The sequence below is a fragment of the Tupaia chinensis genome, unplaced genomic scaffold, assembly GCF_000334495.1.
Source record: "Tupaia chinensis unplaced genomic scaffold, TupChi_1.0 Scaffold144806_1, whole genome shotgun sequence".
Lineage (NCBI taxonomy): Eukaryota > Metazoa > Chordata > Mammalia > Scandentia > Tupaiidae > Tupaia > Tupaia belangeri.
In genome coordinates, this window is record NW_006204667.1 from 1,100,906 (window position 1) to 1,123,184 (window position 22,279).

General features: G+C 40.9%; 1 protein-coding gene across 5 annotated transcripts in view; it reads left to right on the forward strand.

Moving 5' to 3' along the window:
* CEP120 (centrosomal protein 120) overlaps positions 1-22,279 on the forward strand; it is a 76,965-nt gene that overhangs the window by 46,191 nt on the left and 8,495 nt on the right. For 4 of the 5 annotated variants that reach the window (XM_006167471.2, XM_006167473.2, XM_006167472.3 and 1 more), the window contains 2 exons: positions 3,881-4,003; positions 11,527-11,625. In XM_006167471.2, coding sequence (XP_006167533.1) covers positions 3,881-4,003; positions 11,527-11,625 — 222 coding nt within the window. The remainder of the gene's footprint in view (positions 1-3,880; positions 4,004-11,526; positions 11,626-22,279) is intronic. The other variant, XM_027767858.1, reaches the window with a different exon arrangement.

Here is a 22,279-nt window from a genome sequence, read left to right on the forward strand (position 1 = left end):
CCCCCCCCCGGTGCTCGGCCAGTGCCGCTCCGCGTGCTCACCCCGGTGCTCGGCCAGTGCCGCTCCGCGTGCTCACCCCGGTGCTCGGCCAGTGCCGCTCTGCTCTCTGTCTCCATTGTCCAGCCAGCCAGTGATCGACGGCTTCGTCACTAGGTTCAGTGGACACTTCACTTCTCATCTCATTCCCTCGGAGTTACTGACACCAGCAACACTGTTGACCTCGGCCCTGCATGCTCTCTGCCACCATGGCACACCGCAGGCTCCTCCCCAGCCTCTCTTCCTTTATCTGGCCAGTGAGTGTTGGACCTCCTCCAAGCTCAGGACTTCCTTCTACCAAACAGTCTTATCCATGCCCATGACTTCAGAGACCATCTGCACGTCTAGAGACTTTAACTTTACTTCCAAGCCCTTTTTTTTGCCCTCACACCTACGTATCTAATTGCCTTTCTGAGGTTTCTACTCAGAAGTCTTTTTGTTTTTTTTTTTTTTCTTTTTTTTTGGAGAGGTTTTTGCTATAGGGCGCGTGCACTCACCAGAAGGACAGAGAGAGACAGAGAGACAGAAAGTGAGAAATCACCCCCCAGGGGGGATGGCCTTGCTGCAATCCCTCCTCCTCCATTCTCCTCTCGGGATCTTGGGCATACACGCACACGTGCCCGATGTGAGTTTAAGCCACTGGGTCCAGGACTCGAATCACGGTCGACTACATGGGAGTCCAGCGACATAGCCATTACAGCCATAACTGCTGGTCCCTACTCAGAAGTCTTAAAGGCATTTAAGAGGCAGTGCAATCCTCCCATGCATACCAGACCTTCTTTTCTGTGATGGGGACCTCTATCTGCCCATGTTGCATGCAGAATAATATTTTTGAAATTTGGGAATCATGACATCTTCCTCTTTAAAAATCTTTCCACGTGTTCTTGTTGCTCTTATGGTAAAGATCAGAACCGTTACTTTGCTCTACAAAGATCTGCGTAGCTTGGCCAGGCCCGTCTCCTACCTCATGTCCCAGTCTTTCGCCTCGTCCTTGTACTTTCAGGCCACCCTGGTCTCTGTCAAGTCCTCAAGCATGCTGTGCTCACTTCGCCCACAGCGTCTTCACGTGTGCTGTTTTTCCTAGGCCCTCTGAATTCTATTCATTCTTCTTGGCTAAAATATCACTTACCCTAAGAAATCTTCTCTGACCTCTGCTCCCTGATTCTAAGTCAGATTTTTATTTTATGTTCTCATGGAACATTATTCTCTTATTATTCTTTATGATACATCAGTTTGCTTTTATTTTTGTTATAAATCAGTTTCAGAGCACTCCATAAAAACTGTTTTGGTTAGCAGCTGTCTGTCTGGAGCCCAGAGCGGTTGTCAGCACATTAATATAGGCTCAAGAATTTTTTATACCCCCCCCAAGAAAAAGGGATCAAGTTATTTAAAATTAATTTACCTTTCTTGATAGTTTTCAGTGTAGATTATATATAGATGATAAATGTTTCTGAAGTCTTCAGTAAATTCTGTCATAAAGAACAATTTCCATAGTAGCTTAGGGTCAGTTACAGTCACATTATTTAGGTGATCATAAATCTAAATTTATTACCACAGGAATCTTCTTTAGAAAAAGAAAAATAAAGTTGTAAAAGTGGGCAGTGTGCAATAATCTTTCTCTTCTTACACTTAGCAGGAGAATTCAGCCCTCTAGAATAAAGTCTTCTAACATACTAAAACTACTAGGGGGGTTCTTCAAATGCACACGTCTGTGCTCTATCCAGGACTCGTATGGTTATATATTAGCTTACGTGTTTGTAGGAAGAACCTTGGTGGGAAGAACTGGTATTTTAGAAAAACGATCACAGGACACCTCTGTTCTTGAAGCTTTGCTGTTTGTAGACCCGAGGAAAATGGAGCAAGGGGACGAGGGAGAGTCTAAGAGGCCCACATTGCCAAAGCCACGGTTATGTGTATTTCACATTTTAAGTGAAGGGAGACTTTTCAAGCCCTTGCTCTGACGAGATTGCACAATTCCAACTAGACAGGTTGAAGGAACAGGTAAAAATACACTGTCAGTGAGAGCTGATAAAGATAAAGTACCTATTTTCAAGCAGATAAGAAGGAACCAAAACACAAAATCACTGTTTCTGAACCAGCTAAAGAAAAAGCCCAGCATATTTGAATAGCCTGCTGCTTTGCAACCTGATTGTTAACAGTATTTGTTTGTAGTAATGTCCTTAGTAAAGATACTACCAGCTGTAATATTTAGTTTGTTAGCTTTTGTTTTAAACAGAACAGTGAGAGAGATACTTTACAAACGTTTTCATCCAGGCTGACCCCCATAACCTAGGGCTTAAAGGAGTCAGGTCCCACATGGTTGGTTGTGGTTTGAATTCCAGCTTGAAAAACGTGCCAGGCATGTGTGTATGCACGTTCCACATCCCTATAGGACAGAGGAATGGAGAAGGGATTGCGGCCTGACCACGCTGCATCGTGGGGAGAGGCTTGCTCCTTCTTTCTGTTTCTGTCTGGTGCACATGTCCTCTGGCAATTGAAAGGGGGAGAGGGAGCGAGAGAGAGAGAAAGAGAGAGAGATTTCTATTCAACTTTGGATGTTAGGAGTAAACTTTAGTTATATGGGAAAATCTTACAAATGGAACACCTTGACCTAAAAAAATGCTAGATAAATCTTAATTAGAATTGTTGTATTATTTATAAAAGTTCCATTTTGTCATGAATTTTCTCAATTTTTTTTTTTTTGAGAGGTTTTTGCTATAGGGCGTGTGCGCTCGCCAGACAGAGAGAGACATAGAGACAGAAAGCAAAAAATATGCGCCCGGTGTGAGTTTAAGTCACCGGGTCCAGGACTTGAACCACGGTCGACTACGTGGGATTCCAGGAACATAGCCATTATGCCAACTGCTGGTCCCAATTTTCTCAATATTTCAAACTTAGTTAAGTCTTACACCTTGAGATGTGAGACTAATGAAAGCCTACCTAATGAAAGTCATAACAGTATGTTTTCGGAAAGCATCTTCAACAAATCTTGTTTGCATTTGATTAAAAAATAATCCCAGATTCCAAAAGAATGTCTTTATACCCTCATTTTTATTTTAATTTTGAAGCTGTTCTTAAAGAAGTAGTATTTAATCAAGACAGTCTAACTTTTTTTTTTTAAGGAAATATCGACTGCTTTCATTCGCACATTACTCTAGGGGATGAGAAGATTGACTTCTAGTTTTGCTTCTGGTTTTGATGCACTCACTGGGTTTTCAGCACTGCCTTAATTGTTTAGCACTTTGTCCCTCAATTTTTTTACCTGTAGTCATGAAGGAAATGGATGGACTAATCTTTCAGTTGCTTTAAGCTATAATAGTATGTGAATATATAAAATCCATACAGTTTTCAGACTATAAGAACAGTAAATACATTAAAAGTGTGCTTATTTTTACTTTCATGGATAATCTGATATATCTATAATTAGTTTGATCTTTTTTACATGTGACATCTTAAAAGAAGTGTATAGGAAGTATCTATGTTTCTATAAAGTGACGTTTCCATTTGACATCTAAAATTTGACAAAAACATTCCCATATTGATTTTATAAGAAGTTTCATATCCTTCAGAAGGTATTGCATGTGGCTGATGAGTTTATTAAACTGCCTTTTTAATTACTCAGGGATCTTTATTTTTCCGATTATATTCGTGTGTTTTCCACATTTTCTACTATAAACATTCTTTAGAATATGAAAAAAGTTAACACTGTGAAATTCTTTGTTGTTAAACTTTGTATATCATTGTTTTAAAATAACTCTAATTTTTTTTTTTTTTTTTTTTTTTTTTTTTTTTTTTTTTTTTTTTTTTTTTTTTTTTTTTTTTTTTTTTTTTTTTTTTAATACAGCTAAGTGATGCTGAAAATAAGTATAAGATTTTGGAAAAAGAGTTCCAACAGTTCAAGGATCAACAAAGTAGCAAGCCAGAAATCCGACTACAGTCTGAAATAAACCTTCTCACCTTGGAAAAGGTATCCCGTCAGCTTCCGGCAGCTTACGTAGTCCCAGGGGTCACTTTACAAAGGCACTGACTAATACTGGGTGTATACTGTAATGAAGTTTCTCGGCAATGTTCCGATGTCCAATAAGAGCACATCAGAGAATGTAAGGCACGTGACTGTGCTAATACTTGGGTTTCTCAGCTCGTGTCAGTCAGTAGCTTATACTAATTATAGGTCTGAGATGCACCCAACAGAATTGACTAATTCTAGGAATAAAGGAATTCGCAGAACTGTCAGACTGAAGACTAGTTTTAACATAAGGGTAGGAAGTAGATTCGGAAGCAGTCTTGGCCAGGGTCCTGCCGCAGATCAGCCTGCTCAGGACACATTCGTCGGTGCCGTCCCTGCCATGCCGCTGGCTCCTGTGTGCTCTGCTTCTCTGGTAGTGCCATACTGCTGAACTCTCGGGTTTCCGGTAGCCACCGAGAGTATTCTGTCCTTATAGAACTGCTCTTCAGAGTCAGTACCCAGATAGGAGCGTTCATTTACATCACAGGCCTGTACTGTCTCTCGGCTCAGAAGAAGGGAGACCCACCCTGTTTTGTTTTCCGTGGTTGAGAGTAAGCTCCTAGCCTCATTTATTTTGGCATACCCCAGGTGCTAGGTACTTAAAAATGGGTAATGTCCAACATATACCTTAAATTTGACAATATATATATCCTTGCATTTATGAGTTTTTTAGGCATGATTAAAAGGTACAACAACAGAAGAAAATAACTTAATAGTTGAAGGATTTAATTGTCAACTTTTCCCACTTAGCTTTGTATTCAGAGCTTCCTCCTCGCCCTTTCATTTTGTGAGACTTGGCCACTAGGAGGGGCTAGAAGGAGAGTGGGCAGGAGCTGGGAAGAGGTCAGCGTGGCTTGTGTTCTGCCTCCCTTTTTCTCTCTGGCACAAGTTGCACTTTCGTGTGGTTCCTTCTCCCCTCGGACAGCCCTTCTCCAGCGTCCTCAGGTCGTTTCTGTTGTGGTTCCGGCCCACCGGACAACCCCCGTGTCTGGATTCCGGGTGGCACTGCTTCCTTCTGTTGTCCTTCCTACCCTGCAGAGAGTGGCTTCCTGTTCCTGCCCATCACTGGGCTGCCTCAGTTTGAAAGACCAGATTTCCTGGCAGGGTGCCAGTTGACACAGTTAATTTTTCCTTATCCAGCAAAGATGTGTCCTGTTTGTGACACTGTGCTAAATGCCATGAAAGCTTCAGAAATGTTCAGGGTGGAGGCCAGTAGTAAATAACAAGTTGGAAAATGACCCAAGGCACTTACCCAAGTGATGATAGCGAAAGGCAAACGATGGAAGTATCAGCTCGCTTTCTCCTGCAGAGTGCTGTGAAGGTGGAGATAAAGTCACTTTTAGCTGAAGTCAGTGCATTAAGTATAACAGAGAAGGGGAAATTTGATATGGAACCTAAAGGATAAGTGAGGTTTTAAATAGAACTATATGGAGGAGGCTATTCCAGCAGGGGCATTGAACCTCTTCCAGGAAGTACAGGAGTTAAAAAAAGCTGTTGCGTATTTGGATAATAATTGACTAGCTTTTAATCATTATCATAGTAATTTACAAAGTAAGACTGAAAAGAGAAAATGCAGGGAATAAAGGTTATTTATAGGCACATGGGAGAAGTCTTGGAGGTTAAGTTAAAGAATTCAAATTGTACCTGATTAGAAAAGTCAGAGCTGCCTCCAAGTTTGTAAGAATGGCTTCATGGATGTTACCGTTAATAGAAACTTGGGATTTTGGTGAGGCAAATGGTAGAGCAGTAATAGTTGCATAGTTGCATGTGAAGCAAAAAGACAGACTGACACGTTCGGGAGAGTGGACAAAGGACAGCAGTGACTGCCAGGAGTGCTTCCAGCAGAGGGATGCCAGGTCTCTGTTAGAGTGGGGCCGGGAGAGGACGATTCCCGGATAGCTTCCAAATCTGCTTCATAACCTCCACGTTCAAAACTTCAAAGCTTATATCGAGACATTATAATCTGGTAATCGTCTGTGGGAGAGAGTCCTTTAGGAACTTCTAATACTCACGGTAACCATTTAAGAATTAGCATAATCCAAACGAGATCGTAAACTTTCCAAGGTAGAAGCTATGTTGCAGCTTCTTTCACATTTCCTGTGCTTTGCACAGCCCCCCGAACCTGGTGGTACTGAGCAAGGTAGATGACCTTTGCTGCTAAGAATTTTTAAATGTTCATTGATTCAGTGAACATTTACAGAGGGTGTATCGCTCACATCGATCTCCCTTGGTCCAGAATGGTTTCGAGGTGTTCAGTCCTGGTCACTTACCAGCTCCTTACTGAGTATGCTGCGTTGCTAGGATCATTATGAGTCTTTCACTGAGCAAGACAGACTCCCCGAGGAGCTCCCTCTTAGAGGGAGAGGGAACAGACAAAGGTGATAATTGTCGTGAATGCCGGAGCATAGTAAAGGCGGTAAACTGGACGGTGGTGTAGTGGGTGTAGCAGGACAGACGCCGCCACACCACAGAGGGCTGATTGCTCGCTTTCTGTCTCTCTGTCTCTCTTTGTCTGGCGAGCGCACACGCCCCACAGCAAAAGCTCTCCAAAAAAAAAAAAAAAAAAGGAAAAAAAAATCCAGCATATAGTAACATAGATAATATTTTTAAGAAAATACAACTGTTTTCAAAAAAATATATCGTGAGAAAAGTGACACCGCGTTACCTTTTTCTGTAAGTCTCTAATGCCTGGGTAACAGAGGACAGCTGAGTTCTTACGGCTCTCTTGCCCTCAGTCTGGTGTAATAGTACACGTTACGTAGCGTCTAGGACACTCCACTGACCACTCACAGAAGAACGAAGGCAGAAAAGCTAAATACTGTGCTAGTGCTACTGTGAATAATTTCGACCTCTTGACTCTTCGAGGTAAAAAGAAAAACCTTGCATTCTTTAGGATATCCGCGAATGTCCGAAACGGAACTTAGTCAGCTCCTCTGAAACTTGTCTGTTCATCTAGTGTCTCTGAACTCAGTTAATGTCCTCGCAGCCTGTCAACTGCCAAGCGGTTTTGGGCTCTCTTCCTACCCCACATCGCTTCGTTGCAGTCTTGTTCTGTTTCTGACACGTTTAGCCCAATCTGTTCGTTTCTCTACCCGTGACCTCGAGTCTAGCTAGATACTTTCCACTCCTCTTTTGAGTAAGCCAAGCACTGAGGTTTTTCTGTGTTTGTAAATACAAATTCTGTAGTACCTACCAGAAATATTTAAAGCACTCACGAGGTACTATCTCAGTGGTTCTCACACGGTCTATTAAGTAGATGGCCGAGAGTTCGCTCCACCTTGGGGAAATTCGGACCAGCTATCAAGACTGTAACAGAAGCACCGTCTTACTCGTCTCCGAGTGTGGACTGGTTGATTAGATCATATGTACCACATAGATAAGCTTTAAATGATGTTTCAAATTCCTTCTTTCAGCTACACTTTTACAAAAAAAAAAAAAAAAAAAACCATTAAACATATTGAAAGTTATAAACTATCACAGGAACTTCCAGAGAGACATACGGAAAGAGAAAGAGATGGAAATTGACCGGCTCTGTGTTAGACCTCACAAGTTCATCTAGGATATCTAAGTAAGTGCCTAGGAGTAGTAAGCAAGGCTTTCCAGCGCTTCTGAAAATTCCTTGTACGCCTTTTCAGAGCCAGAAGAGGGCAGAACATATTGAAAGTTATAAACTATCACAGGAACTTCCAGAGAGACATACGGAAAGAGAAAGAGATGGAAATTGACCGGCTCTGTGTTAGACCTCACAAGTTCATCTAGGATATCTAAGTAAGTGCCTAGGAGTAGTAAGCAAGGCTTTCCAGCGCTTCTGAAAATTCCTTGTACGCCTTTTCAGAGCCAGAAGAGGGCAGAATCTCATTTCTGAAATAGTAGCAAAGGAGGCCACAGAAAGGAGGACGTCAGTGCCAAGAGCTGCTTTAGCCTGAGTCCTGGTGATGTTCACTGACAGCCTTTTCTTTCGCTGATTGCAGTCTCTTCAGTTTAGCACATTTTCACTGAATTGACCTAAAACGAAGTTAACATTAGTATACAGTTTTACTAAATGCAGTTCATTCTTAATTCCTTTTATGTAAGAAGCAAATAATAGTTTATGATTTTCTTTTTGCCAGGAATGGTTTTTACATAGCTTGAAAACAATGGGAATTTTTTTTTTAAATCTTCCCAGGGTCTGGCCTAGTATCAGTCCCCTCCCTCTAGTTTTCCAGTCCATGGGCCCTCGGTCCCCCTAGGCATGTCCATCCCACCTGCGGGTTTCAGACAGACTGGGCTGAGGATTCGAGCGTGGCGAACTTGTGAGGTCCGCCTTCTCTTTAGTACTGAGCTACTGCTGTGCCACGGAGCCAGCCCAGGCAGTGGGACTTTTTCTTTTCTTTTTTTTTTTTTAATATAATTAACCAATATGAATCTTTATCTTTTGACTAGAGGGTCTGTGTGTCCTGCAGAGAGAGAGAGGGAGAAGAGAAAGCAGTCTCCATGGGAATGGTCACCCTACAACCCTTCTCTTCTGTCCCTCTCCTTTTGGGATTTCAGGCACGCACACACCTGTGCCCAGCATGTTTCACACGCCACCAGCTCTGAGACTCAGACCAGGTATTGGGTTGTCAGAAAAGTCATGATGTATTTTCTCTCTGTTTTTCTGTGCAAAAATGCGTCATGACTTCCGACAGCCCAGTTGCTGGCCATGTGGGATCTGACTGCCTTTACTATCTGGCCAAAGATTTTTTTTTTAAAGAATTATTTATTTATTTTATTTAATTTGTTATTACTTTTCAAGTTGACCAGAGAGTGGAAATGGAAGAAAGCAAGCTGCCAGGTCCAGGACTCGAACTGCAGTCAGCTGAATGGGAGTCCAGCGCCCTTAACCGCCACGCCACCTGCTGGCCCTCCAGGCACAGATTTTGAATTGCCATGAGCCATAGGCAGAGGAGCTTGGGCTCAGTTCTGTGGGCACATAGTTGCTATTGTAGACTTTTAGTAGAGAGCGAATTACTAGGATGGTTTGTAGGATTCGTAGGTAGAAAAGATTTGAAGCTGGGGAGATGAGAACCTCTTACGAAGATGAGTGGAGAAGAGCTTGGGTTAAGGAAATGGCAGTAGGAAAACAAAGGAGAAGTCTGTAGTTCCTTGTTTACAGACTGGACCCAGGACGGGATTAGAAAGAACATGTTGCACCTCTAGTGGAGAGCCAGAAGTACCTACATCAAAGGTGGGGACAGAAAGATCGGACCAGTGAGCACTGGCCTCTGCTAACCTCTGAGCTGACTCTAGGTCTCGGGCTGAGTTTTCCATTTAGGAGTAAAAACTTGGCTTATGGTCCGGTACCATTATTTATGGACCAAGAAAATCTAGATAAAAATGTAATTGCAGGGACCAGCAGAGGACGTAATGTTACGTTGCTGAACACCCATGTAGTTCATCGCGATTCAAGTGCCAGACCCGGCAGCTTAAAACTCACGCTGGGCGTGTGTGGGTGCGAGCCCAAAATCCCGGGAGGAGAATAGAGGGGAAGGAGTTGCAGCATAGCCATCCCCTCTGGGGGGTGATTTCTTGCTTCTTGTCTCTTTCTCTCTCTCTCTCTCTGGCAAGCACATGCGCCCTATAACAAAAATCTCTCTTAAAAAAAATAATAATTTCAAAAGTGTCTAGAAATCTTACTTACAATAAGGGCCCTGAACTCGATTTTTGCTTGCCCTGAAATTATATCAAAATTTTGGTTCTATTCATTTTTCCAGAAGTTGGGTCCATGTACATTATTTAAAATCAGAGGCATCTTTATCTTTAAAATAATAATTAGGAATTATTGATTTGGGGGTGATAGGAATTGATTGGAAGAATGAGGTTTGTTTTTCAGATTTGCTGACTTTAGGGTTATTTTAAATTGAGAATAAAGAAATGACAGACCAGCAGGTAACCTAGTGGTTGGGGTGCCGGACTCCCACATAGCTGACGGTGGTTTGAGTCCCCGACCCAGTAGTTTGAAACGTGTGTGTGCATGCCCAGAATCCTGAGGGGAGAATGGGGGAGAAGGAAGAGCAGCGTGCCCCTTCCCCTGGGAGGTGGTATCTCCAAGCTCTGTCTTTTCAGCAAGCACACACACCCTGTAGCAGAAATCTCTCTAAAAAAGGAAAAGAAGAAATGACACGTGTAACTACATGGGTGTTAAATTAGTACGAATAACTATGCAAATGTGAATTATATTAATAATTTATCCACTTTTGGTTTGGCTGGATCTGGTTCATTGGGTATAAGTAATTCCTCTAAATCTTCGGGGCCTAAGTGGAAGAGATCATCTTTGATCATCTGCAATATTATTCAACTTAAAATGCTGGAGTCTAGTTGTGAAATATCAACAGCTTTAATTCCAAGCACTAGGGCTGTGTAGAGCAGAAAAGACCCTGACTCTGTATAGTCATCCATTACTGTAGAGACCTTTCTGGTCTTTTGTGAAGGGAGTTTGGCAAACTGCTCCTCCTTCCGTTTTATTTTCATATGAGTTTTCTGAAGTTTTGATTTTTCAGATAGTGTCTTCGTTTTTGTTTTCCTGTAAAACATTAGGAGCTGTATGTATGTGAAAAACTAAACTTGATAGGAAGAATTAGACCAGTAAAGAGTAACAGTGTTTTACTGTAATTCAAACAGATTATTACATTATCACTTAATAATAAAACCGTTGGCTACATGGGTTTGTTTGGGACTTGGTTTGAAACACCGAGTGAGTACATTCCGAAACAGCGCCAAGCTGGCTTCAGTTCATGCACAACAGATTGCCTGCTGCAAATATAAATAACCATATTTTAAATGGAATCACTTTCATGTTTTCCTTTATATATTTGAGGGAAAATAGAAAATAAAGGTTAGATGGGTGTTATTAAGGAACATTATTTTTCTTACTCTCGGGTTTATTTTAACATTCTTAAAATATTTTTGATTCTGTACTTTCTTAGTAAACTGCTTTCTGAGTTTGCTGATAAAACATTTCACGGTTTGAGGATTACATGGTTTTGCCAAATTGTAGTTATAAAAGTATCTCTACTAGCTCTCTTCGTTATAAGACAAAATTCCACATAATGATAGGCCTCAAAAAAAGAAAAAAAAAACCTGTGTTCTAAGGTTTTGAGTGCCAGCTAAATTGGAATGTTAACAGCTAGAACTACTTCTAGTAAAAATTGGATGTGTTTTTCACTCTGTGATCTTTATGTAATATACATGTTTAAATACATTTATAGTAACTGTCTGGAGCTTAGGACTAACTCAGTTCTTTTTAGTATAGGCGGTTAGGCAATAAAAAAATAAGACTATATTTTAAACAAGAAAATGTTGATGTGCCATAATATTTATAGTAAATTATGTAACAGTTTTAGACCATGTCGTATGTTACACTGTATAAACTCCTTTCTTAAGCCAGACTCTCTGTATATATAATCTTTCAGTGATTGTACACAGTGGTATAGTGTTTCACTTGATACGATTTTAATCACTGCTAGGTTGAACTTGAAAGAAAGTTGGAATCTGCAACTAAGTCGAAACTGCATTATAAGCAGCAGTGGGGACGAGCTTTGAAAGAACTTGCCAGACTTAAACAGGTATGGCGTTTCTAGCTTATAGCATATTCGTTTTATGTCTTTTTTCCCTTGTTTCTTTATAAGTTTGCATGTTAGGCAATATCTATTATGTTTAGAGTGTTTGCATTTGCATCTCCAACGTTGCTTCATGGAATTAGTTTGGGATTTTTTTTTTTTAATGTGTTATATGCATTAAGACTTATTTTTTTAAAAACATTACAAACTTTTTCCCTCAGAAGAAACTGGGAGTAACTTCTTTCACTTTCATTTATAAAAGTGTTTATAAATATTAACACTCTGTTTTATAAATTATAATGCTCTGTTTCTCCTCAGTTTTCATCTTTCCATTGGGAGTGCCTTTTGGGGGGATTTAAAGATAAGTCTATTTAACATGTCCTCAAATTTAAGACTATATATGAGATATTATTCCTAGGAAGACATAGTTATTCAGAACCCTGGGACCAGCAGCTAGCATAATAGCTATGTCGCTGGACTCCCACATAGTCGACTGTGGTTCGAGTCCCGGACCCAGTGGCTTAAACTCACGCCGGGTGCATGTGCGTGCGTGCCCAAGATCCCAAGAGGAGAATGGAGGAGAAGGGATTGCAGCGTGGCCATGCCCCCTGGGGAGTGATTTCTCACTTTCTGTCTCTCTGTCTGTGTTTGTCTGTCTGTCTGGCAAGCACATGTGCCCTATGACAAAAAAAAAAAAAACCTCTCCAAAAAAAAAAGAGAACCTTGACAGTAGTTTCTTGAATTATTCTGGCATTTTCCCCCTTCCTGCTACTAGACAACAAATGCTGTTAGCACCAAGAAATTAATCTTGTTCTGGGGTATAATTTATTCAGATGGTTAAAATAGAAATTTGAGCCATGTTTTTATTTGGAAATTAATACACTTGACCAAGAACGTTAAAGGATCAGTGATGGTTAGTTTATTCTACATTTGCTTTTCTTTAATATGTCAGATTTATTCTGAATGATTGGCACAGAGTCTTTCAGGTTTGTGTTTTCTTAATGTGTCTCCATAACCACCAAATGCTGTTATATTGGCGATCTTTGTGGTTTTAGACTAAATGATTAACCTCTTTCATAGGGTATTGCTGGACTGCACGTGAATTAGAAAGTAGTGAACAGTGCTCCTTGTTTGTAGTTTGTAGATGAGTTGAGATCATAAAGCCTTACAAATGAAGGTTGTTAGATTATCCACTTCGTAGATGAAGGCAGGCAGACAAAAGGCCAGCCAGTGGTGTGGTGGCGAAGACACCTGGCTCCCAGTGGCTGACCCAGCCAGGTGGCTTGAAACGTACATCTGTGTGTGTGTGTGTGTCTGTCTGTCTGTACATGCCCAAACCCCTAGAGAAGAAAGAAGGAGAAGGGATCGCAGTGCGGCCATCCCCCCGGAGGCTGCTTTCTCAACCCCTTCTTTGATGAGCGCACATGCCCTATAGCAAATTTTAAAAATGATAAGACAATAGATGTCAATAAGTATAAAATATTGTGATGTCGGAAAAGTCATGATGCATTTTTGCCTAGAAAAAATATGTCATGACTTTTCCAACAACCCAATACTATTACACAAAGGGAGTATCTTCTCTGCGTGTTGATAGGACTAGGGGTGGAGACTGTATGCGCCAGGGGCCTGCCATAGTCAGGGTGTAGTCCTCGGTGACACCTGAAAGCTGGGCATCCTAATCCAAAAATTTCAAATGCTCCAAAATCCAAAACTTCCTGAGCGTTGGCATGAGGCCACATGTGGGAAATCCCACCCAACTTCGTGAGACAAGTCAAAGTCAAAACAAAGTATGTGTAAAAGTCCCTCCAGTCTGTGCGTGGCGTTTGCATCTGAAACAGAAATGGATTCGGGGTTTGGGTGTGGGTCCCCTCCTGGATGTGCTTTCACCTTCTTTTCAGGGCTCATGCTATTTGGCAGTAAACGCTCTATTTTTAATATTTCTTCCTTCTTCCTGAATTGCACGCTCCCTGAGGTAAGGTCCATGTCTCACACCAGGCCGGCTGATTATCCCTTACTGAGAGGTTTGTGACCAGAAGTCGTTTGAACTTTTTGTCTTGGATTTTGGAGTATTCGTATATACATAATGAAATCTTGGGAACGGGACCCCGGTCTAGATACAGATTACATTTATGTTTTGTATGTACCTCAGTTCGGCTGGGAGGACTGATATTCAACAGGAAAGGTAAGGTGCTAAAAAACAGAAGTGAAATTAGCAAGTATTAGGGAAAAGGCAAACTAGGTTGTCACTTAGAGCTGAAAGAAGACATTTCAAAACAAGCACCATTATTAGATTCGAAATCCCTTCAAGTTGTATAATAAAGTAGAGGGAGAGGTGGAGGGGTTGAGAAGTGAATGGCAGATGAATGTAATTTGATTCTTTACAGGGATCAGCAACATCATTCGAAAAGGTAGAACAGTGCTAGCTCTCAGGGCATGTGCCTTAGACAAATGAGTAATCATTTCTGGGACCAGCAGTTGGCGTAATGGCTATGTTGCCGGACTCCCATGTAGTCGACCACAGTTTGAGTTCCAGACCCGGTGACTTAAACTCATGCCTGGTGTGTGTGCGTGCCCAAGATCCTGTGAGGAGAAGGGATTGCTGCATGGCCATCCCCCTGGGGTGGGTGATTTCTCACTTTTTGTCTCTCTGTTTCTCTCTGTCTTTCTGGCAAGCACACGTGCCCTATAGCAAAAAAAAAAAATAACGTGTTTCTTATTAAGAAATATTTACGTAAGATCTTACTTTGACTTTCAAGTTTTCTACCAGCTATGTTGCCGGACTCCCATGTAGTCGACCACAGTTTGAGTTCCAGACCCGGTGACTTAAACTCATGCCTGGTGTGTGTGCGTGCCCAAGATCCTGTGAGGAGAAGGGATTGCTGCATGGCCATCCCCCTGGGGTGGGTGATTTCTCACTTTTTGTCTCTCTGTTTCTCTCTGTCTTTCTGGCAAGCACACGTGCCCTATAGCAAAAAAAAAAATTAACGTGTTTCTTATTAAGAAATATTTACGTAAGATCTTACTTTGACTTTCAAGTTTTCTACCATCTTAGGCATTTTTTAAAGTATAAGTAAGTTGTGTCCTGAATAGAGTCCCCCCCAGTTGATGGCTCTTTGTGACAGTTTTACAGTGGGATGTTGAGATGTTCTGACGTCAGAGGTGAGTCAGTGAAAGGCTCTCACAGACCCTTCCTTCTTAACACAGGCATCCTCATCTACTTTTGTATCTTCTGGATCTTCACATTTTATCCACTTTCTAGTTATCCTTTCTTCTCATGTATTGTATATCCTTGTGCCAAAGCTCTTGGCAAAATAATTTTAACTGTCCTTAAGGAGAGAGAATAACACAAAGGTTTAGATACCTTCTTTCTCTTAAGTTACTGTGTTACGAAACAGAAGACATGGGTCACTAGTGTTCCACCCAGAACTTCCGCTCCGAGAGAGAGAGTATCAGTATTAGTCTCACTCTGCTTGCTGTCACTGTCCTTGCCTTCTCGGGGTAGGCTTATCCCATGACTGCTGCAGAAACAACACAGTAAATGGATTTCAAGGCCCTAGGAGTCCTTGATGTTGTGCAGAGGACACTGAGGTGCAGCGCTCTAACAAGAAAAGTAACAGACCTTGGGATTACCACAGTGAATTGTGTTCTGCTGCTGTTTCTGGAAAACTAAAATTTATAACTTCATCAGATTGGCACTTTTCATGTGTGTGAAAATCACTTCAAAATTTTTTCCTGAAACTTTTTATTAAAAGCGTTTACTGTGTTTGAATATAAAAATTGGAATCATCTAACTGCTTTGTTCAGAGGATTGTTTGTGCAACTTCTTGTTTAAATTGGATTAGTACCATGTTAATTTTACATGGCCTCTGGTGAATAGCCACGGGGCTATCATCTGTGCCCGTAATTTGTCACATCAAACCCTCCGGAGGGCCATACAAAACATTTGTGTAGTGCGGATTAGTCGGTGAAAGCCCCATCTCAGATTGTTAATAAATGTTAATGACAAAGCCCAGCCGGTGGAGCTTGGAAATAAGATCTAATGCTTGGTGCCCGTTGCCAAAAGAATATTTAAACAGAGATTTCCATTACTCAAAGGTGACCTCGTGTAGTCAGTTTGTGAATTAAAAAAGTATAACCTTCTAATTATTTTTTTTAAATCTTCTGATTCATAACCATAAAAGTCTGTGTTTCCGAGTTATAAACTTTTTTGTTCTTTGTTAAATAGGAAGGCAACAGCTGTGAAATATACCTAAGTATAACGTGAGTCCTAACTTAGAAAACAAAGAAACGATACCCTTACATTCTATAGGGTTGGATATGTGAGGACAAAGTTAAAAGTTCTACTTGTTAGACATTTAAGCAGTTACTTAGTTTCTTTTTTCCCCTTCTTCATGATGATACACTATCGAAATATGTTTAAACCAAAATAAATACTGGAATTAAATTGGTCTACAAATGCTTTAGTTAAGATTGTCTGCTTTACTCCTTAAAAATATTACTGATACTCTATAATTATGTAAGCCAAATAAAAGCCACCATTAAAAAAAAATAAATGAAACATTGTTATGAAGTATGAACTTTATTGTAGAAATTTTAACATTTTTATCAGGTCAGATATATTAAAACGTGGCGTGTTTGTTCCTAGGACAGGAAACAGAGCTCGGCTTTGGGGTGGGATGCGAGTCCCTTACCATATTTGTGCACAGTAGATCTGTTTAAAACTGCACTGATACATTTAGTTAAAACAACACAGACTTCATTGGCTGACATCAGTACTATCTTGTCCAGCCTCCTGCTTATCCACTCAGAGTAATTAATTTGATTAATTTATAAGTAATTTAGCCAAGGATGGGATGTAAATCTTTGTTTAAGAAAACAGTTGGAGGTCCAAGTCTTGGTTAAAAACTGTGTCTTGAAACCATCCAGGCCCTCCTACTGACTTGTCAGCTCTGGGTTATTTTCAGAAAACTTTACTTGAGTTCCTTAGTCTAGTGGTAAGTTTTTTCCCACAGACTTCCCTGGTATGTGTGAGTGGGGGAGTGAGTCGTGGCCACTTTGTAGCGCTGTTTAGTCTAGGCTATGTGTGTTTACTCTCCCCTCTGGATTTATGGGCAGCCGAGGCAGAATGGAGATTACGCGGCCTTGATTGAGGGGCCTTAACCCGGAGCACCTGGCATAGAGACGATTTCTTCCACTGACCTCTCGTTTGTGTGTGTGTGTTTATGATTGGTATTAATGCATACGTGTGATTTAAAATTCAAGATATTTAAAGCATGTTCTTGTATGTGTAGAATCAAAAAGTGCTATCTTTTACTGAAAGTTAGTTTTAAGGCTAAATAATAGACTTGTATTCTTTTTTCCTGCTTGCAGTTGTATTAACTTAGGGTAAAATTATGCAAATTTTGTGGCACCACATAGCATAGAAAACAAGTCACCAATTATCTTAGAAAATGAAAATTTAAAACTTTGCCATTTACAATAGCATCTAAAATCAGATACTTAGGGGTGTATTGAAAGAAAGATGTTGGGAACCAGCAGTTAGCATAATGGCTATGTCGCTGGACTCCCACGTAGTCCCGGACCCGGTGGCTTAGAACTCATGCCGGGCGCGTGTGCGTGCGTGCCCAAGATCCCAAGAGGAGAAGGGATTGTGGCGTGTCCATCCCCCCCTTGGGGGTGATTTCTCGCTTTCTGTCTCTATGTCTCTCTCTGTCTGTCTGGCGAGCGCACGCACCCTGTAGCAAAAACCTCTCCAAAAAGAAGAAGAAAAAAAGAAAGATGTTAATCCTAGCATATAGAGAATTATAAGGTATTGTCAAGCAAAGATAGGCCTAAATAATTGGGGAGACAAACCATGTTCATTGATTGAAGAGTGAATATTGTAAAGATACTGGTTTTAGCCAGATTGATCTGTGGATTCAGTATAATCATAATCAAATTCTGGCAGGTTTGTTTTGGCTTTTCAGTCCTAGAGATGGAGATAGAGGGAAATGAAGGAGCCAGGAATAACTAAAATAAGTTTGAAGGACAGCCAAAGGTAGAAGACTTAAAGATATTGAGACACTGTTCCAAGAATTATGTAATTAAGACAGTGCAAAAAGACACAGGAGTAGATCAGTTTAGAACGTTCAGAAACAAATCCATGCATCTATGGATAGAGGTGATATATGACAGAGGGGGTATTGACAAGAAGTTGAGGGTGGGGGAAGGGTGTGGCTATGTCGCTGGACTCCCACGTAGTCCCGGACCCGGTGGCTTAGAACTCATGCCGGGCGCGTGTGCGTGCGTGCCCAAGATCCCAAGAGGAGAAGGGATTGTGGCGTGTCCATCCCCCCCTTGGGGGTGATTTCTCGCTTTCTGTCTCTATGTCTCTCTCTGTCTGTCTGGCGAGCGCACGCACCCTGTAGCAAAAACCTCTCCAAAAAGAAGAAGAAAAAAAGAAAGATGTTAATCCTAGCATATAGAGAATTATAAGGTATTGTCAAGCAAAGATAGGCCTAAATAATTGGGGAGACAAACCATGTTCATTGATTGAAGAGTGAATATTGTAAAGATACTGGTTTTAGCCAGATTGATCTGTGGATTCAGTATAATCATAATCAAATTCTGGCAGGTTTGTTTTGGCTTTTCAGTCCTAGAGATGGAGATAGAGGGAAATGAAGGAGCCAGGAATAACTAAAATAAGTTTGAAGGACAGCCAAAGGTAGAAGACTTAAAGATATTGAGACACTGTTCCAAGAATTATGTAATTAAGACAGTGCAAAAAGACACAGGAGTAGATCAGTTTAGAACGTTCAGAAACAAATCCATGCATCTATGGATAGAGGTGATATATGACAGAGGGGGTATTGACAAGAAGTTGAGGGTGGGGGAAGGGTGTTTCTCAGTAAATACTGCTAGATCAGTTGGCTCTGTATGGGTGGGAAATGAATCTTGATCATTATACAAAGCCAGTTGCATATGAATTACTGATTTAATGAAGCTTCAAGAGGGTAGCATAGCATGTTCAAGACTGAGACATAAAATGTTCTCAAATAGGACATAAAAGAGCACCAACCCAAAGGAATAGATGAAGAAATTTAGGCTATGTTAAAATAAAGGACTTCTGTTCATCCAAAGAACCATTAAATGAATGAAAAGTCAAGAAAAAGACTATTGGAAAATATTTGTAATTTATATAACTGACAAAGGATTTAGCCAGTCTATATGAATACATACATGTATATGCACACACACACGTGTGTGTGTGAACATCGATAAGAAAACATGGAAAATCAAGTAGAGAAAGGTGCCAAAGGTATGAAAAGGAACTTCATAAATGAAGACAGTAACAAGTGTTGGCAAGAATGCAGAGCGCTGGAATGCTCTTGTGGAAATAAAACTGATTCACTTGGCAGACCACTTGGCAATATGAACTAGTGCAAAAGTTCTCAAAACCTTTGACCCAGCAGTTTGAATCATAGGTTTATACCCCATAGAATTGCATTCAAAGTGTACCTAAAGACATGTGTAACGATCGTCACATCAGGATTATTTATAAAACTGGGTACTGCCCAAATGTCCATCAGCAGCGGGAAGAATACACTGTCTGTTCATTCAGTGGACTGCTGTATAATAATGAACAAGTCTCAAAAACCATGTTAAGTAAAAGAAGCCTGGTACGAGGTAATATATACTATACAGTTCTGTATGAAGCTTAAAGCTGTCAAAACTTACTTGACATTAGGATTAGTTCATTGTTATCTTTGAGAGAAAGTGAGTAGCTAGTGACAGGAAAAACACAGAGGGCTTCTGGCATTCTGGAAATCTTGTTCTTCATCTGGATAGTGGTTATGTGAGTGGTTCACTTTGTGAAAATCTGTCAGAATATACACGTGTAATTCGGCAGTATTCTGTTTGCTGTAATTCAGTAAGTTTGAAAAATAAAAAGACATGTACCTATTGACCCAACTTTCTGATTTTATGATTCCATCCTAAAGAAAAGAAAGAAAAGTATGTGATTTTCCAGTGCATTTAGAAGTTAGATTTACACCATACTGTTTAGTGTGCAATGCCATTGTAACTATAAAAAATTTTATCTTTTAAAAATGTATATACCTTAATTTTTTTTTAAAAAAAGAGGTGTTTGCTATAGGGTGCATGCACTCGCCAGAAAGACAGAGACAGGGAGACAGAAAACGAGAAATCACACCCCGGGGGGATGGCAACACCGCAATCCCTTCTCCATTCTCCTCTCAGGATCTTGGGCACACAAACTTACGCGCCTGACATGAGTTTAAGCCACCAGTTCCAGGACGAACCACGGTCAACTACATGGGAGCCCAGCGACATAGCCATTACACCAACTGCTGGTCCCCAGTATATACCTTAATTTTAAAAGCTATTGATAAAAACGTGCTGTCCAACCATCTGAGCTCATTGCGGTGTAATTTTTTCACTGGTTGCAGATACTGTCTCACTGTTGATAGCTGCTGGCCAAGCAGAGTGGTGGTTGCTGTGGGTTGGGGTGACTGTGGTAGTCTCGTATAATAAGACAACAGAGAAATGAACTTTTCCTTTCATGAATGCTTTCTCTGCAGAATGCAATGCTACTTACTAGCACTTTACCCATGGAGGAGCTTCTTTCAAAACTAGTCAGTCCCCTCCGACCCCACCACTTTATCAACAGTGTTTATTTATGCAATATCCTGAGGTCTTTGTTTTCTTTTGAATAATGTTCACAGCATCTTTTCCAGAAGTTGATTCTTTTCAAGAGACCACTTTCCTCATCCAGGAGGAGTGAGTCCTCATCCATTAAAGTATTATCACAAGATTGTAGTACTTCATTCACATCTTTAGGCTCTATTACTAATCGTAATTCTCTTACTATTTCCACCACATCTGTTGTTATTTCCTCTTCTGAAATCTTGAAACCTGCTCAAAGACATCCCAGAGGAGTGAAATCAACTTCTTTCAAACTCTTGTTAATGTTCATGTTTTGGCCTCCTCCCAGAATCATGAATATTTAATGGCATCTTCAAAAAGACTTTCAATTCACTTTGTCCAGATCCATCAGAACAATCACTATTAATAGCAGCTATACTTTTACAAAACGTTCTTCCTTAAATAATAAGACTTGAGAGTTGAAATTACTCCTTAATTCATAAGCTACAGAATGGTTGTTAGCAAGCAGCATTCATCTCCTGTAGGTCTGTATTAGAGTTCTTGGGTGACCAGGGACATTGCCAGTAAGCAATAATTTATATTTTAAAAGTGTTATGGGTTTTGTTTGTTTGTTTGTTTTGCAGTAGGTTCGACAGTAGGCCAGAGATATTCAGTAAACCATGCTGTAAACAGATGTGTCGTCATCCAGATTTTGTTGTTCAATTTAGAGAGCACAGGCAGAGTAAATTTAGCATATTATTAAGGGCCCCAGGATTTGGAGATGGTCAATGGGCTTTGGTGTCAACTTCAAGTCCCCAGCTGCATCGACTCTTACCAAGAGTCAGCCTGTCCTTTAAGCCAGCCACCGATTTCTCTCTAGCTGTGAGAGCCCTGTGTGGCATCTTTGCCAGTATTGGGCTGTTTGATCTTTGGAAATCTGTTGTTTAGTGTAGCTATCTTCACAGTTCTCTTAGCTACATCTTCTGGGTGACTTGCTTGCTGCAGCTTGTACACTGCACTGGCTGCTTCACCTTACACCTGATGGTATAGAGACAGCCTATGCAGTCCTCATGGATCGACCTCTGCCAGCGTCACACTCGTATTCTGCAGCTTCCTCTCCTGTTTCAGCCTCCATAGAATTGAAAAGGACTAGGGCCTTGCTCTGGGTTAAGCTTTGACTGAAGGGAATATTGTGGCTGGTTTGATCTTTTTTCCAGACCACTAATGCTCTCTCCACATCAGCATTGTTCCAGTTTCTTACCACTCCTGTGTCCACTGGAGTAGTGCTTTCTACTTCCCTTCAAGAACTTTTCCTTTGCCTTCACATCTTGGCAAAATGTTTGACACAAGGAATCATTCTTGGCTTTCAACATTTCTTTGTTACTAATCTTAGTTATTTCCAGCTTTTGATTTATTTACTTTTATTTTTTATTTATTACCTTTTTTAGTTTATTATAGGATGCATACCCTCATGCCAGAGAGAGACGGCAAGAGGGAGTAAGAAATCAACCCTGGGCGGATGGCCATGCTGCAATCCCTTGTCCTCCATCCTCCTCTCAGGGTTTTGAGCACGCATACATCTGTGTGTGGGTATGTGTGTGTGTGCATATTATATTTTCTGTTTCAAAATATGTATACACACATACATATACACACAGAGAGAGAGAGAGGGAGGGAGGGAGGGAGGGAGGGAGGGAGTCAGTCTGTCTCAGGGAATGGGGAAGTCCAGCAGGGTGGAGGGAGGAGCAGCCATCCACACACGACATGTATCAGTTAGTCCGCCACCTCATGTGGGCACAGTTTGAGACACCCTAAAACCATTGCAATAGGAGCATCAAAGATCACCGGTTGTCATAACACACATAATAATAATAATGAAAAAGTTAAAATACTGACAAATTAGCAAAATGTGCCTGAGACGTGAAGTGAGCATGTGCTCTTGGAAAGAGGGTGCGAAGACTTGCTGGATGCCGATCACCAAGCCGTGGGTCGGTAAGAGCAGTGCCTGCAAAGTGCG